Source organism: Podarcis melisellensis, assembly GCF_964234715.1.
Source record: "Podarcis melisellensis genome assembly, chromosome: 9".
Classification (NCBI taxonomy): domain Eukaryota; kingdom Metazoa; phylum Chordata; class Lepidosauria; order Squamata; family Lacertidae; genus Podarcis; species Podarcis melisellensis.
The window spans coordinates 3,573,446-3,588,434 of NC_138541.1; the positions used below are offsets into that span (position 1 = coordinate 3,573,446).

The following is a 14,989-nucleotide window of genomic DNA, read 5'->3' on the forward strand; positions in this document are numbered from 1 at the left end:
GGAGTTTTTCCTGAGAAAACCCACTCTTTAAAGCTGAAGCTCCGCAAACGGCAATTCAGCTTTTCTGCAGATTGCCGTTTGCTCCGACTGAGCTTTAGAATCACAGCATTGAAGGGTTGGAAGGGACCCCGAGGGTTAATTCTGTGTGCAGGGCAGCTGTCTACCAGCTCTATCTGGTATGCAGGATGAGACCCTCCCTGCCCACAGACTGTCTCTCCAGAGTGGTGCATGCTCTGGTTATCTCCCGCTTGGACTACTGCAATGTGCTCTACGTGGGGCTACCTTTGAAGGTGACCCAGAAACTGCAACTAATCCAGAATGCAGCAGCTAGATTGGTGACTGGGAGCGGCCGCCGAGACCACATAACACCGGTCTTGAAAGACCTAGATTGGCTCCCAGTACGTTTCTGAGCACAATTCAAAGTGTTATTGTTGACCTTGAAAGCCCTAAATGGCCTTGGCCCAGTATACCTGAAGGAGCCTCTCCACCCTCATCGTTCTGCCCGGTCACTGAGGTCCAGCGCCAAGGGCCTTCTGGCGGTTCCCTCCCTGCAAGAAGCTAAGTTACAGGGAACCAGGCAGAGGGCCTTCTCGGTAGTGGCGCCTGCCCTGTGGAATGCACTCCCTTCAGATGTAAAGGAAATAAGCAGTTATCTTATCTTTAAAAGACATCTGAAGGCAGCCCTGTACAGGGAAGTTTAAAATATTTAATGCTGTGTTGTTTTTAACACTCAATAGGGAGCCGCCCAGAGTGGCTGGGGAAACTCAGCCTGATGGGCAGGGTATAAATAATAAATTATTATTATTACTATTATTACTATTATTGTTATTATTATTATTATTATTTAGTCCAACCCCCTGTGATGCAGGAACCTTTTTCCCCCCGAGGTGGGGCTCAAACCCACCACCCTGAGATGAAGAGCCTCTTTGCATGCTGAAGGTTATAGGTTCAATTCTCAATGCATCTGCAGGTAGAACGGGGAGCGCCTCCAGCCTGAATCTCTGGAGAGCCACTGCCCGTCAGTGCTGGCATGCTGAGCAACTTGACTCACAACAAAGCCACTCCCTACATTCTTATGACAAAGAACCTCTGGACTCCAGGAGGCTTGTGGAGGCATTTTCTCAGCAAGCGTTCTGGGGTGTGTGAAGCAGCAGCTCCCTTTTCTGGGGTGACCAGAGATGTGGGTGAGCCAGCATCAACATTTCCTCCCCAAATGCTGCTCAGGGTGTTGCTACATCATGACGGAGGATTGTTGGAAGATTTAGGAGTGATGAAAGAAAGGCGTCCTTCACAGTGGCAGAGCTAGGGGGTGCGGAAGGAGCAGGTTGCCCCAGGTAGTATTTACCTTTGAGGGCAGCGTGCTGGAGCCCAAGGTGGCACACAAGCCCAGGTGCCCCAAGAGCCTAGCGCCAGCAGCGGAACAAACCGATCGAGTGCCACTGCGTGCGTGCCCTGTGCCCAGGGGCAGGGCCAGCTGTCTGCAGGAGTGGGGCCAGCTGGGGCAAGATGCTCCACAGGGCCTCCGAGAAGTCTGCCTGCCTCCGCCCACTCAATCACCCTACAGCTGAGGAGGAGGCGGTGGGCAGACCGTTTGGGGCAGTGTGAAGCCTGTGGACGCCCAAGCCACTGCATCACTCCCAGGAGAGACATGTGGCTTGGGCGCACTGCAGGCCCCGCGGTGAGTGCCACCTGGCATTTTGTCACCCCCCTCAGTGGTGACACCTGGGGCAGACAGCGCCGGCCGCGCCCCCTTCCTCCACCCCGCCTAGTGCGCTGAATGGGGTAACTGTGCCTCTGAAGGACCAGGTGCGCAGCCTGGGAGTCATTTTGGACTCAGAGCTGTCCATGGAGGCAAAGGTCAATTCTGTGTCCAGGGCAGATGTCTCGGAGGTCCATCTGGTACGCAGGCTGAGACCCTATCTGCCTGCAGACTGTCTCTCCGGAGTGGTGCATGCTCTGGTTATCTTCTGCTTGGACTACTGCTAGTGCAATGCACTCTACATGGGGCCACCTTTGAAGGTGACCTGGAAGCTGCAACTAATCCAGAATGGTGACTGTGAGCAGCCACCAAGACCACATAAAACCAGTCTTGAAAGACCTACACTGGCTCCCAGTGCGATACACGAATCTCCCTTTGCCTCCTCAGCTCCCTGCAAGCTGAACGGGAAAGGAGATCCATCGTGAGGTTATAACTTAGGACTGTTTTATTCGGAGAAGTTCGGCCAGGAGGGCCGTTTACCATGTGAGTTGGAAGATTTTGATGGAGACCGGTATTAGGATCCTCTTTGTGAAGAAGAAGATGAGGATGGGAGGGACCAGGGAGAGGACGAAGGCGAAGAGCGAGGGAAGCAGCCGCCCAAAGAAGGTGTCCAAGATGGGCCGAGTCGACCTGGCGAACAAGACGATGGAGGGGATCACATGGTCGTAGATGATGAAGAAGGGAAGGAGGAGGAAGAAGAGGAGGACGAAGCTTATGCGGAGGAGGAGGTCGCAGAAGAGGAGCGTGAAGATGATGGAGAGAAGCTTCCGGAAGCAGCGGAAGATGCCTCTCACAGTGATGCGGAGGGCCATGCTCTGCCAAAGGGTCTGCCTGGGAGCTCACTCAGCGTGGGCAGATGGCTGTAGGGGCTCCTCAGCTGTGGCACCGTCCCTGCAAGGGAAGAGAGAGAGGACTGGAGGATCATGGGAGCATGAAACATGGGGTGGAGGAAAGACAGTTGCCCACCCGCTTCCCGCCGTGTCTACGTTTTGCGGTGATATAACTGATTGGACTGAAATTCTAAACAAAATGAAGGGTAGGGACTCAGCTACACAGCTGCGTATAAAACGTTTCAGGTGTGTTTTAAGTGCAATATGCAATGTGGCACTAGATGGCGACAGTGAGCCTTATGGAAAATTCAATATTATTGTTATTTTTAAAAGCATTTTCAGAACGGTTTTTATACGCGTGTAGATTCCACCTAGGATTTAATCATGCCTTGATTCTGGAATTCTCTGGCTACTGAATCCCGTGGCCTGTATCAGTCTCTATACTTGTGCAATGACTTTACAGAATCCAAACATTTGCAACCAATAAGCGGTAGAGCAGTGGCAAGTTCAGGAATGAAAGGTTCCTTTACTTTATAGCCACAGCCACATCCCCTTCTAAAATTATATGAGCTTCTAAGATCGTACCCATATCTCATAATTATACAATAATGATAATTAGGGATGCACTGCAACCATCTCTGCAGATGTTGCCTTTCCACATGTTGCCTTTCAGCTAGAGCCACTATTTTCCATGCATGTACATGGACATACGATTTGGAGTGCTCCAATCTCTTTTTTCCGAATTGACTTGTATTTTCCTTGAAATTCCACTATACGCAGCAGAACTTGAGCACCGTTTTTCTTGTAATGGAAGCGCCTTGTGTTTTCAGTGTTCCTCAATCCTTGGCTTTGCAGCATACAGAAAAACAACTCAGCAATGTTCTTCCCAAACACTTTCTCCAGAGTGACCCTAGGAGCCAATCCTCAGTGGCCGACTCACCTCCTTTCACTCTGATTGGCTCCCATCAGCACAAGGAGTGAGAAGGCTTCCTCTCAGTGGCTAAAGAAAATCCCCTTTCTTGCTGAATGGGTGGCTCTAGAACCCTGGAATTGGGAACCCTGCTGTAGAAACAGGAGCGGGTCTTCAACCCCCTACGACCCCAGATCACAACCAGCGGCATCGCAATGGGGGGCGTGGTGCGCCCCAGGTGCCATGTCTGGGGGGGGGACAAGACACCCCGCGGGGGCTTGCGGCAGCATGAGCAGCCATCAGGCCGCCGCAGCCACAAATGGAAGATCCTCCGTTCACGGCTGCAGCCGCAAGCACAGGATCCCAACGCTGGCAGCAAACCACTATGTACAGTGCATGTGCGGTGTCGCATGCATGCGCTATACATAATTACAATGCACATGTGCTGTACATAGCAGTGGCGACGCTCCAGCGCCGTACGGACGCGGTGGTATCTCTCCATCGCCGCTACAGCTGCGAACAGAGAATCCCGGCACTGTCCTTATGACACTGGAGCGGTGGCGCCGGCAAACCGCTATGTACAGCACATGTGCGGCATCGCTACATACAGCGCATGCGTTGTACATAGTGGCACCGCACATGCGCCCTATGTAGTGATGCCCTGCCCCAGATGTCACGACACCTTCATTCGCCCCGTGATCATGACACCTCTTCCAGTAAGTCCTTGGTTCATCACCACCACTGAAAAGCCATAAATCTCCAGTCCTTCATCACCTTCTCTTTTCTTTCTGATCATTATTCATGGAATCATAGAATTGCAGAGCTGGAAGGGACCCCGGGGGGTCATCTAGTCCAACCCTCTGCAATGCAAGAAACTCAACTGCAGCATCCATGATAGATGGCCACCCAACCTCTGCGTAAAACCTATGAGGAAGGAGAGATTTTGTAGCTCTGCTCAATAGCCTTTGAGGCAGATGTGGGGAGACTCTGGCCAAACAGATGTTCTGAACTACAACTCCCATCATCCCCGATGTGTTTAGAGTTGTAGTTTAGAGATGAGCTTAGCAGCATCTGGAGGTGTGGGTCAGCTACCTCTGGAGGTGCCAAAGGTTCTCCACATCTGTCTCCCAGGCAGTAATTTATCCAGATAGAGAAGATTCCCCAAACCAGGTAATAATAACAAGCACTGGGCAAGGCATCTCCTGCCTGTTTTCTTTGAGTCAAGCCAACTTTCTGAAAGGGCTCGTCCACCCAATTGCCATTTGTTCCAATTCAGCGCTAAACCGCAGGGGAAAGTGGCCATTTGTCAGGAGCTCTTCAGCTGGGATTCCTGCATTGGTTTAGACTAGATGGCCCCTGGGAGTCCCTACAATGCTATGACTAAAGGGTTTGACCTTTAAAGCCCTATGTGGTCTAGGACACACATATTTATGGGACCTCTCCTGGTATGCCCCATGGAGGACCTTAAGGTCCACAAATGACAACACCTTGAAGGTCCTGAGCCTCAAGGAGGTTAGATTGGTCTCAACTAGGGCCAGGGCCTTTTCAGTACTGGCCCCGATGTGGTGGAACGCTCTGTCACAAGAGACCAGGGCCCTGCGGGACTTGACATCTTTCCACAGGGCCTGCAAGACAGAGCTGTTCCACCTGACCTTTGGTTTGGACTCAGTCTGACCCTTATGTTTCCCTCCCCTTATGGTCTTGATTTATCAGCTGTTTTCAAAGGAGGCTGCATTTTAAATTGCATTTTAACTTATATTTTAAATTGGGTTTGTTTTTTCCTCTCTTTTCCCCCTATTATGTTTTCACTGTGATTTTATTGGTGTTAGCCACCCTTAGCCTGGCTCTGGCTGGGGAGGTCAGGGTATAAATAAAATTTATTATTATTATTGAAGGACATGAGGCAGGAGTTGATAATGCAGGTGAGCTGTGTGCAGGTGAGCTGCAAGCAAGCTGCCGGCCAGCTCTGTGGAGGCTCCTTTTATTGACACAATATGCAAACCCAGGCAGATACATTTTGGGCTGCGACCTTTACAAGTCTTCCGGTCCCGAGATCGTGGGGTGGTACAAAGCTATTTTGGCATCTTTTTCCACCTAAGACAAAGGTCTCAGGGACAAAGGTTACAGACAGGACACCACAGACTACTGAGACTGCAAAAGGTTAGACAGAGGGCAAGATGTTCAGAAAGCTGTGGCTTTATCTGTGAGGGGGAGAATCCGAGACCTGGGAGAAGAAAGGATTGAAGAAGATTGGAAGAAATTCAAGACCTACCTGCAGAAATATTGTGATTTAGTGGAATGTTAAGAAGGATGCTTGGTTATAAATAATTGGCCATCATTAAAATAGATTAAGAATTGATATTTAGGTATGTGGTTATAGATTTGGAAATAAGATGATAATTTGCTTGACAAAAATTATTAAAGATGTAAATGGGAGCGGGAGACGTGAGGAAGCTCAAGAATATTACGAAACTTTGTTAAAACAAAGCAATAATGTTTATTATCATTGTATTTTCTTTTTAAAAAACCTTAATAAATATTTATATATATAAAAAAAATATCTGTGAGGGGGAGTGTGCCCCGCACCCCAAGTCACACATGCAGACAGCTGAGGCTGCCTGTGGCCAGGGAGTGTGCTCCGTACCCAGCGATCATCCCTACAATTATTATTATTATTATTATTATTATTATTATTATTATTATTAATTATGATGATGATGATGACTCTGTGAAGTTCCAGGACTCAGGGACCGGGGAGTGGCAACAATGCTGGCGAGCAAAAGGTAAACAGGTGAGAGGGATCCTTCCTGCTTCTAAGCAGGGACAAACCCGACTTGCCCGATGTAGTGAAGTGGACCCACCTTGTTCCTCGCACCATCTGCACCTTGCCTGCTGTCCCATTGGCCTGCCTGCCTGACCTCACGCCCGACCTCTGTCCGTCTTCCAAATGAGTGGAGCCCTCTCTCCTGCCATGGTTCCTCAACAGCCTTGGGCTGCTGCCAGGGCTGTGTGAGCATGGCACCTCTGTCACCCTGTGATGCTTCTTTCCGGTGATGTCACAAATGGGTGTGGTCTTCTTGGAAGTCCCAGCTGACTCCAGGCTGGCAGGAAGTGAGGAAAGGGCACTGGGAGGCAAGTCCAGCAGCGTGGTATCACTGCCGTTTGAGATGGTGCTGAAAGCCACTGGACGTGGGTGTTCAATGGTTTAGGCTTTGGTGGTAAACCTCATTTGGGTCGCCAGCCCTTCAGAGAGATGCCACCCAACCTGAGAAGATTCAAAGTCAGTATTGCTGTATTCTTGAGCCAACCATGTGATTCTGAGGCGCAAAAGGCCAATACGGTTCCAAGTTGTCCCAACCTGAGCATGGTTTCCTGGTGATGGTTGTAGGAAATCTGCTAATCCCTAATTTCTGATGCATCCAGCCTCTGCTTGTAAAGACCCCTAATGAAACAGAGAGTCCACTATCTTCTGAGGCAGCCTGTTGCACTGTTGAGCAACAGGCATTGTTGGATGTCCATCCTACTGTTTGGGGGAAATTGCAGTCAAACATAAATATGTATGAGTACTAGTTAGTGCATGAAGGGGTTAAGACCATGGAGTGAAATTCCTAGACACAGCTAGGTCAACCCCCTCTTCTCCAATGCAGGTGGAAGTGAAACCTTCTCTTCCCTCTATCTCCACAACATGTAACTGACCATGGAAGACGTGTCTAAGCAAGCTGCAAGCTCAGAGCATGTGTTTGAAGCTATATTGCTGTATTTCCTATCCAAGAGTATTCTGCCTGTGTTCTCCTTGCTGCTGCTTGAATAAATGCATGAATCTGACCTTTGAATTTGTAAGTAAAGCGTTTAAACTTATTTAGCAGTGTGTAGTCTGTTCGCTGCAAGAGGAGTAGAGAGGAGGGCGCTTTGCTACTGGGTTAAACAGGACAAAAGCTTTAGCAGCCTGCAAACTTCTGATCAGCAAGTCCTAGGCTCTGTGGTTTAACCCACAGCGCCACCTGCGTCCCTGGTTTTCACCTACCTCATAGCAAATCGTCACAACTTTCTTGGTATTGGCGATTAGGCATTGGTATTGTTCTGTAGATGGAAAAGGGGAGGTAGCACCATCACAAGCCCCGCATATTGAAGGGAAGTCCGTTAATGGATTCCGGGGGGCGTGGCCCTGTCCGAAGCCTGGGGAGGTGAGGGCCTAAGGCACGCCCCCTATCGGTGACCCCAGGGGAATTCCTAGTTGATGTGTATCAGCAGGACTCCCCCTACTGGTGGTTAACCCTCCCCGGACTTCAAGCGGACGGGCTGAAGTCGGATATAGTCAGTTAGGACCAATGCCTAAGCCAATAGCGCTCATCACCTGTAACCAGTAAAGTTGTGGCCTTATTTAGCCCATTAACCTTAATAATTGTGTCATTATTTCCACTGGGAGGGAGGTGGGAACTCGCCACGCAAGCAGGAGCTCAGACCACGCGGCTGGTTCATGTTGCTTGTATTGAGCTGGATTCTCAGGACCGCTGACCTCACCAGGCCAGCCTCAGCAGCCTGAAATAGCTGGGGAGCAGGAAGAGGTGCAGGCAGCAGCCGGCGGTCAGCGGCAGCAGTAAGGCACCCAGGAAAATAAGAAGGGCCCCGAGCACTTCGTTGTAGAAGACTTCTGTGGCAGGAGCCAAGGCCTCCATGAAGACCAGGGAAGCAGGGACCATGCGGTCGTGCAAGACGGCGAGTGGGATGGAGAGGGAGACGACAACGTGGAACATGATCTCCGCCAGGAAGATGCTGTAGACCAGCACGGCCAGGATGAGCAGCGTCTGCTCCAGGGCCCCCAGGATCCTGCTTGCGATGGAACGCAGGCCGAGGAAGGTCTTCGACCTCGGAGACAGAGGGGCCTTCTCCTCGGGTGACACATTCAGCCTAGAGGGGGCAGAAACGGAGGCAAGGGAACGCGTGACCTCGTTTGCTCTTTAAGGGTATGCGATCTATTGATAAAGCAACAGCTAACAGGGAACGAAACAGAAGGAATGGATTGTGAATTACAGTGGCACCTTGGTCCACAAACTTAGTCCGTCCCGGAAGTCCGTTTCAAAACACGCTTTCCCATAGAAAGTAATACAAAATGGACTAATCCATCGCAGACTTCTAAAAACAACCCCTAAAACAGCAGTTTAACATGGATTTTACTATCTTACGAGACCATTGATCCATAAAATGAAAGCAATAAGCAATGAACAGTAGTCACATAATCAATCAATCAATCAATCAGTAGCTCAACTGGGTTCCACACAGTCACAAAAACCAACAAAAGAGAGCCGTAAAAACAAAAATGAAAACTAAATAGCACAAACAGATAGACCTCAGTGTAGCACTCAAAAAGGACGTGTGGCACTCAAATTGGAAGCAAAACACTTAAAAATGGAGCACATTCAGCTTCTTAAAAAAGTTCACAAACTGGAACACTTACTTCCATGTTTGCAGTGTTTGGGTTCCAAGTTGTTTGAGTACCAAGGCGTTTGAGAACCAAGGTACCACTTTAGAGATGTTATATCAAGCAACAAAGGGGGGAGGACGGGAATAAATCTAGGACAAAGAGCAGGGAGTCCATTTTTTGGGAAAGCTGCATACGCAGAATTAATATGGAAATAATAAGTAATGTTTAAAAATAGATAGGCAAGGGGATGTGTAACCTCTTTTGTTCTTTACAATATTGTTTGGTAAATGTACAAGTGGGAATTGATATACCGACAGCTGATAGATAACGGGAGTTGAACATAAGGAATAGATTGTGAATTAGAGATAAATGTATAATATTAAGCAGCAATAAGGGGGAAACAGGGACTTAACTAGGCTCAAGAGCAGTTAGATCACCCAGGGTCTCAGACAGGTTTGTTTATCAGAGATTGAACCTGGAGGCATTTGTCTGCAAGTGTGTGATCCAGCCTTAAATTGCAGCCCTTGTAAAAATAAAGAGGCAGTCTGGGATACCTTAGGTTACCTTTAAAAGGTAAAGGACCCCTGACAGTTAAGTCCAGTTGCGAACAACTCTGGGGTTGCGGCACTCATCTCACTTTACAGGCCAAGGGAGCTGATGATTGTCCGCAGACAGTTTTTCAGGGTCATGTGGCCAGCAGGACTAAGCTGCTTCTGGCGAACCAGAGCAGCGCACGGAAACGCCGTTTACCTTCCTGCTGGAGCGGTACCTATTTATCTACTTGCACTTTTTGGCGTGCTTTCAAACTGCTAGGTTGGCAGGAGCAGGGACCAAGCAATAAGAGCTCACCCTGTTGTGGGGATTCAAACCACTGAACTTTCTGATTGGCAAGCCCAAGAGAGGTATTTTGGCCTGGCTGTGCTGTGTCCCTGAACTCTGAGCGTGCCTCGTGTTCACCTGTTTAGGTGATACAGGGATTGTACATAAACTAGGCTACTCTACTTTGTTGGCATTCATCTGTGTCCAGTCATCTGTTGGAGTCTATGAGTGGGATTTGCCCACTGAGAATCACCCTAAGAGCCCCACATACAGAAGCACTGCGACAATCTCCTACTCACCGGCTGCCTTCTGAACGAGCCATTTCTATCCCTGGGTGTTGTCCTCCCGCGCGCAGCCTGTCTTCATTCCTTCATCCAGATCTTTCCCCTCTCGGCTGGGCTCCAGCTCTTGCCAGCCAAACAGCTCTTGTGGCCTCTGCAAAGTCCATTATCCCGGTGGGACAAGCAAGCTGATGACCACATCACCTGGCGCTGATGTCATAAATTAGGTTGGGTAGCCCAGAGGCTGGCTAAGAGGGGCCAGGGGGTGGAAGCATCTCAGCTCCTTCACCTAGTTAGATCAAAGGCACAGGATCACAGGAAGCTGCCATATACAGAGTGAGACCCATACACAGACCCTCTAAGTGTCCCTATTTTCCATATGTTCTTCCACATTCCCTTGCTGGTGAAAGAATTGCACTGGTTCCCTGTTAGCTACCAGTAGGGGCACCAATTCCTGGGGGTCGAGCCCATTCTGATATCCCCTTCATTTTGGGCTAGGGGATGCTCCCCACCCCAAAACAGCTTCGGCCCAGTATACCTGAAGGAGTGTCTCCACCCCCATCGTTCTGCCTAGACACTGAGGTACAGCTCTGAGGGCCTTCTGGCGGTTCCCTCCCTGCAAGAAGTGAGGTTACAGGGAATCAGGCAAAGGGCCTTCTTGGTAGTGGCGCCCTCCTTGTGGAACGCCCTCCCATCAGATGTCACGGAAATAAACAACTATCTGACTTTTATAAGACATCTGAAGGCAGCCCTGTTTAGGGAAGCTTTTAATGTCTGATGTTTTATCCCATTATTATTATTATTATTATTATTATTATTATTATTATTATTATTAATTCTGTTGGGTGCCCCCCAGAGTGGCTGGGGAAACCCAGCCAGATGGGCTGGGTGTAAATAATAAATGATGATGATATCCAAAAAGCATGAAGGTGAAGCATGGAGCCAACTGGAGCACAGCTCTAGTGGCTGGCTCCTTCTTCTCTGCCGTGGAGGGGAAGGAGGCAGTGCCAAGAGGTAGTGGAGAAGTCACCAGCCATTGAAGCCATGCAGCCGCCATGTTTGTGTCAGGATCTCAGGCCGACACAAGCAAGCTTCGATAAGAACTAATGAGCCTCTGGCAGTTTTATGGTACATTTATTTACAATTTACACACAAAGAGCAGCACAAGGCCATCCGCCGTTTGGTCACGGGTTGCTCACTCTGAATCTCCACCCCTGCTGCAACATGGAGAGTGTCAAAACCCTGTCTTCCTCTCTTTTGCACTTCCGTTGTAATTTAACCCTTTCAGCCCTCCTAGAGCGAGGAGAGGGGCGGTGGACTTCTCCACCACTCTCAAATGAGGAGTCCTCCACATGCTGCCTCCCTTCTGGTTGCATAGCAAGCCCCTCAAGGCTGTCTGTTTCCTCCCCTTCTGAGGCTGCTTGTCTGTCTGCAGCTGGGAACTCTGGAGAAAGCGGGGCTAAACTAACCCATTCTTGCTCTAACTGTGATTGCATTTTCTCATCTCCCATGTCAGACTTTTCCCCGGCATCTGACTCAGCCACGTCTCTGAAACCTTGGCTCCACCCCAGCTCCTCCCAATGTTATGTGTGTAAGCCATATGAAACATGCAAGCTGAATACGTAAAATATCATCTCACCCCTAACATGCCTAAATTGAAGGTGAGAGCCTTCTGCTGATGCCACCTTATCAGGAGACCAGTCCCCTTCAATGTAGAGATTGGGCCTTTGGAGTCTTGGCAGGAACTCCTTTCCACTTGAATATCAGGAAGGCGGCATCACTGTTGCCGTTTCAGCACCAGCTGAAGACCTTCCTCTCCAAAGAGCCATCATTAAAGCTGAGATCTTTCCTGGGCTGCATGTGTACTAGGCTTGCTTTCAAAATGCATATCATTACTGCCTTTGGGTCATTCGTGTGATGTTGCCCATCGCAGAATGGAAGAAACCAGCATTTCCATACTTAACCGGCTCAGCAGTGATTCTTTTTTTAAAAAAAAGAATATATTTTTTTAAAAAAATAGCAGCAAGCAATATATTTAAAATGTTGTGGACTTGGGACAGGGATTGTGCAACCCGTACCATTGTGAGGCATGATCTACTTTTGGAAGTGCTCCTCTGACTCAGTTTTTGAAAAAGAAGATGCTTTCAATCAGCCAGGAGAAAGGATGTTGCTCAGGTAAGACATTCCACACCTGCTTTGAGTGAGGTGGTGCGCAGGAATGGTTCATTACGGACAGCAGTCCCCTGTTCTAAAGGAATCTTTTCATTCAGGTGTGGGGTGCCTCTGGCCCTCTAGATATCCCTAAATGATAATTCCCATCAGCCCCGCAGGGGAAGCCAAGAACCGGGGATCATGGGAGTTGTAGTTCAGTGACATCCAGAAAACCAAAGTTATCCACAGGAGCTCCAGTGGAACGGTTGTCCACCCTGAGACAGGTTTGAAAACAATGAAGACCCACTGGCTTCCTGTTTCCGGCAGTGAGAAATGGCTGACTCCCACACGACCGGACCTCAGCCATGGCAGTAATTCAGCCATAATTAAGATTGCTGGAAGAAATATCAACAACCTCAGATATGCAGACGACACAACCTTGATGGCAGAAAGTGAGGAGGAATTAAAGAACCTTTTAATGAGGGTGAAAGAGGACAGCGCAAAATATGGTCTGAAGCTCAACATCAAAAAAACCAAGACCATGGCCACTGGTCCCATAACCTCCTGGCAAATAGAAGGGGAAGAAATGGAGGCAGTGAGAGATTTTACTTTCTTAGGCTCCATGATCACTGCAGATGGTGATAGCAGTCACAAAATTAAAAGACGCCTGCTTCTTGAGAGAAAAGCAATGAGAAACCTAGACAGCATCTTAAAAAGCAGAGACATCACCTTGCTAACAAAGGTCTGTATGGTTAAAACTATGGTTTTCCCAGTAGTGATGTATGGAAGTGAGAGCTGGACCATAAATAAGGCTGATTGCTGAAGAATGGATGCTTTTGAATTCTGGTGCTGGAGGAGACCCTTGAGAGTCCCATGGACTGCAAGAAGATCAAACCTCTCCATTCTGAAGGAAATCAGCCCTGGGTGCTCACTGGAAGGACAGATCCTGAAGCTGAGGCTTCAAGACTTTGGCCACCTTATGAGAAGAGAAGACTCCCTGGAAAAGACCCTGATGTTGGGAAAGATGGAGGGCACAAGGAGAAGGGGACGACAGAGGACAAGATGGTTGGACAGTGTTCTCAAAGCTACCAGCATGAGTTTGACCAAACTGCGGGAGGCAGTGGAAGACAGAAGTGCCTGGCATGCTCTGGTCCAGGGGGTCACAAAGAGGCGGACACGACTAAATGAGTAAACAACATGGAGTAATTAGCCCTGGCAGACTCCCCAGGGTGGGGGAGGTCTGTCTCGTAGACAGTCCGAGATTGTCAGCTGGCACCAAGGTGCAAACAGCAGGACGCTGGGTCCCAGAGCCCAGCACTGCTGGAACTCTCCAAAGTCACTCTCACAAGCCAGAAATATCTGTTTGATAAAATAATTAGATTTGGACAATAAACAGACATAGTCTAGACCAAAGAAGACTGAGAAAAAATCTGCAGAATTGCATAGTCCCTGGTGTTTAAGCTCGGACTTCAAAGAGATTCTCATTATGGTGTTTGGCTTTATGGAGGTGATTGGTACATTCCTTTTTCTACTTTTCTATACCTACAATTGTTTTCTATGCCAAGCCTCATTAAGAAACCTATTTATTATCATCTTTATCTATTATCATGATTAAGAATAAATAATTTGGATTGTAATTTGGCTGTTTTTTATTTTATTTTTAATTGGATTATGATTTGATGGATTTGTTAATTGGATGTTTTTATTGGAAAACTAATAAAAATGATTTAAAAAGGGGGGGAGAGAAAACAATGAAGACCCAGAAGGCAGAGCCAATGGGGGGGCGCACTTGAAATCCCTTTTCCATGGTTAGCACCTAGAGAGGAAACCTGGGTCTCCTACGCACTGAGTCCTGTTTCCCACCATGGCATGGCCTTGTGGGATTTCTATTTACCGTATTTTTCGCTCCATAGGACGCACTTTTTTCCTCCTATAAAGTAAGGGGAAATGTGAGTGCATCTTATGGAGGGAATGGCACTACGCAGAGAGGTAGAGCTGCGCAGCCCCCCTTCAGCGAAGCGGGGGGAGGAACGGAGCCCCTTCTGTTCCTCCTCCCACTCCACAGCTCTCCCTATCTGTGCAGCGCCTCTCCTTCACAGAGATGGAGAACTGCGCAGCGCCTGTCCTGGCTTCTGCTTTAGCCGTGTGCAGCCTCTTTGGGCAGGGGGAGCCTTCATCCTGCTGCCCTGAAGAGCCTTTGTGCGGTTATCCCAGAAGCCAGAACAGCCACACGGTATCCCAGAAGCCAGATCCCTCTTGCTTTTCTGGCTTCTGGGATTCAAAATATATTTTCTTGTTTTCCTCCCCCCCCCCCAAAAAAAAAACTAGGTGCGTCTTATCATCTGGTACGTCCTATAGAGCGAAAAATACGGTGATTATGTTGACATTTGGAACTATAGGTATCTATTAGTGTGTGTGCATTTTAGGGATTTCTGTGGGTCCTCTACATCTCTCCTGCACGTTTGGTGATGCTTAAGAGGGTCACCCCTGTGAAACCAGAGAGCTCATCTCTGCAGTTTTGAAGTGGACAACCTTGTTAATTTCACTTTCCAGCTTCCCCCTCTTTGGGGGAGCTCTGAGGTCCCAAATTCACTACAGGGAGGGAGACACCATTTTGCCCCCCATAAAATATTTGAGGGGGACAGCTCCCCCAATTGATGGCCATTGCCATTGAAATGGTGCGCATGTGCTACATTGTGTGATCGATTGTGCGGGGCAGGGCTCACCTGCCCCCACCCCAATGTTTTATTCAAGTTGGCACCCCTGGGTGGCAGAAAGAGATAGAAGCAGTGGGGGAGAGAGATGGGGGGGGAAGGA

The 14,989-nt window shown here is 48.8% G+C and overlaps 1 protein-coding gene and 2 long non-coding RNA genes across 3 annotated transcripts; 1 reads left to right on the plus strand and 2 right to left on the minus strand.

Annotated features, from left to right (window-relative positions):
- Positions 1-2,181: 2,181 nt before the first annotated feature.
- Positions 2,182-6,525, minus strand: LOC309377797. The gene is made up of 2 exons (XR_014171648.1): positions 6,361-6,525; positions 2,182-2,650 (listed from the first exon to the last, which is right to left on the minus strand). It is a non-coding gene; the product is annotated as an uncharacterized lncRNA (long non-coding RNA).
- Positions 6,526-6,602: 77 nt separating this feature from the next.
- On the plus strand, positions 6,603-7,332 carry LOC309377818. The gene is made up of 2 exons (XR_014171685.1): positions 6,603-6,830; positions 7,147-7,332. It is a non-coding gene; the product is annotated as an uncharacterized lncRNA (long non-coding RNA).
- Positions 7,333-7,970: 638 nt separating this feature from the next.
- Positions 7,971-10,192, minus strand: LOC309378455 (uncharacterized protein). Its single transcript, XM_081926565.1, has 2 exons — positions 10,040-10,192; positions 7,971-8,407 (listed from the first exon to the last, which is right to left on the minus strand). Exons 1-2 carry the CDS (start codon positions 10,060-10,062, stop codon positions 8,017-8,019), a joined length of 414 nt encoding a protein of 137 aa, XP_081782691.1. The 5' UTR covers positions 10,063-10,192; the 3' UTR covers positions 7,971-8,016.
- Between the last annotated feature and the right edge of the window lie 4,797 nt (positions 10,193-14,989).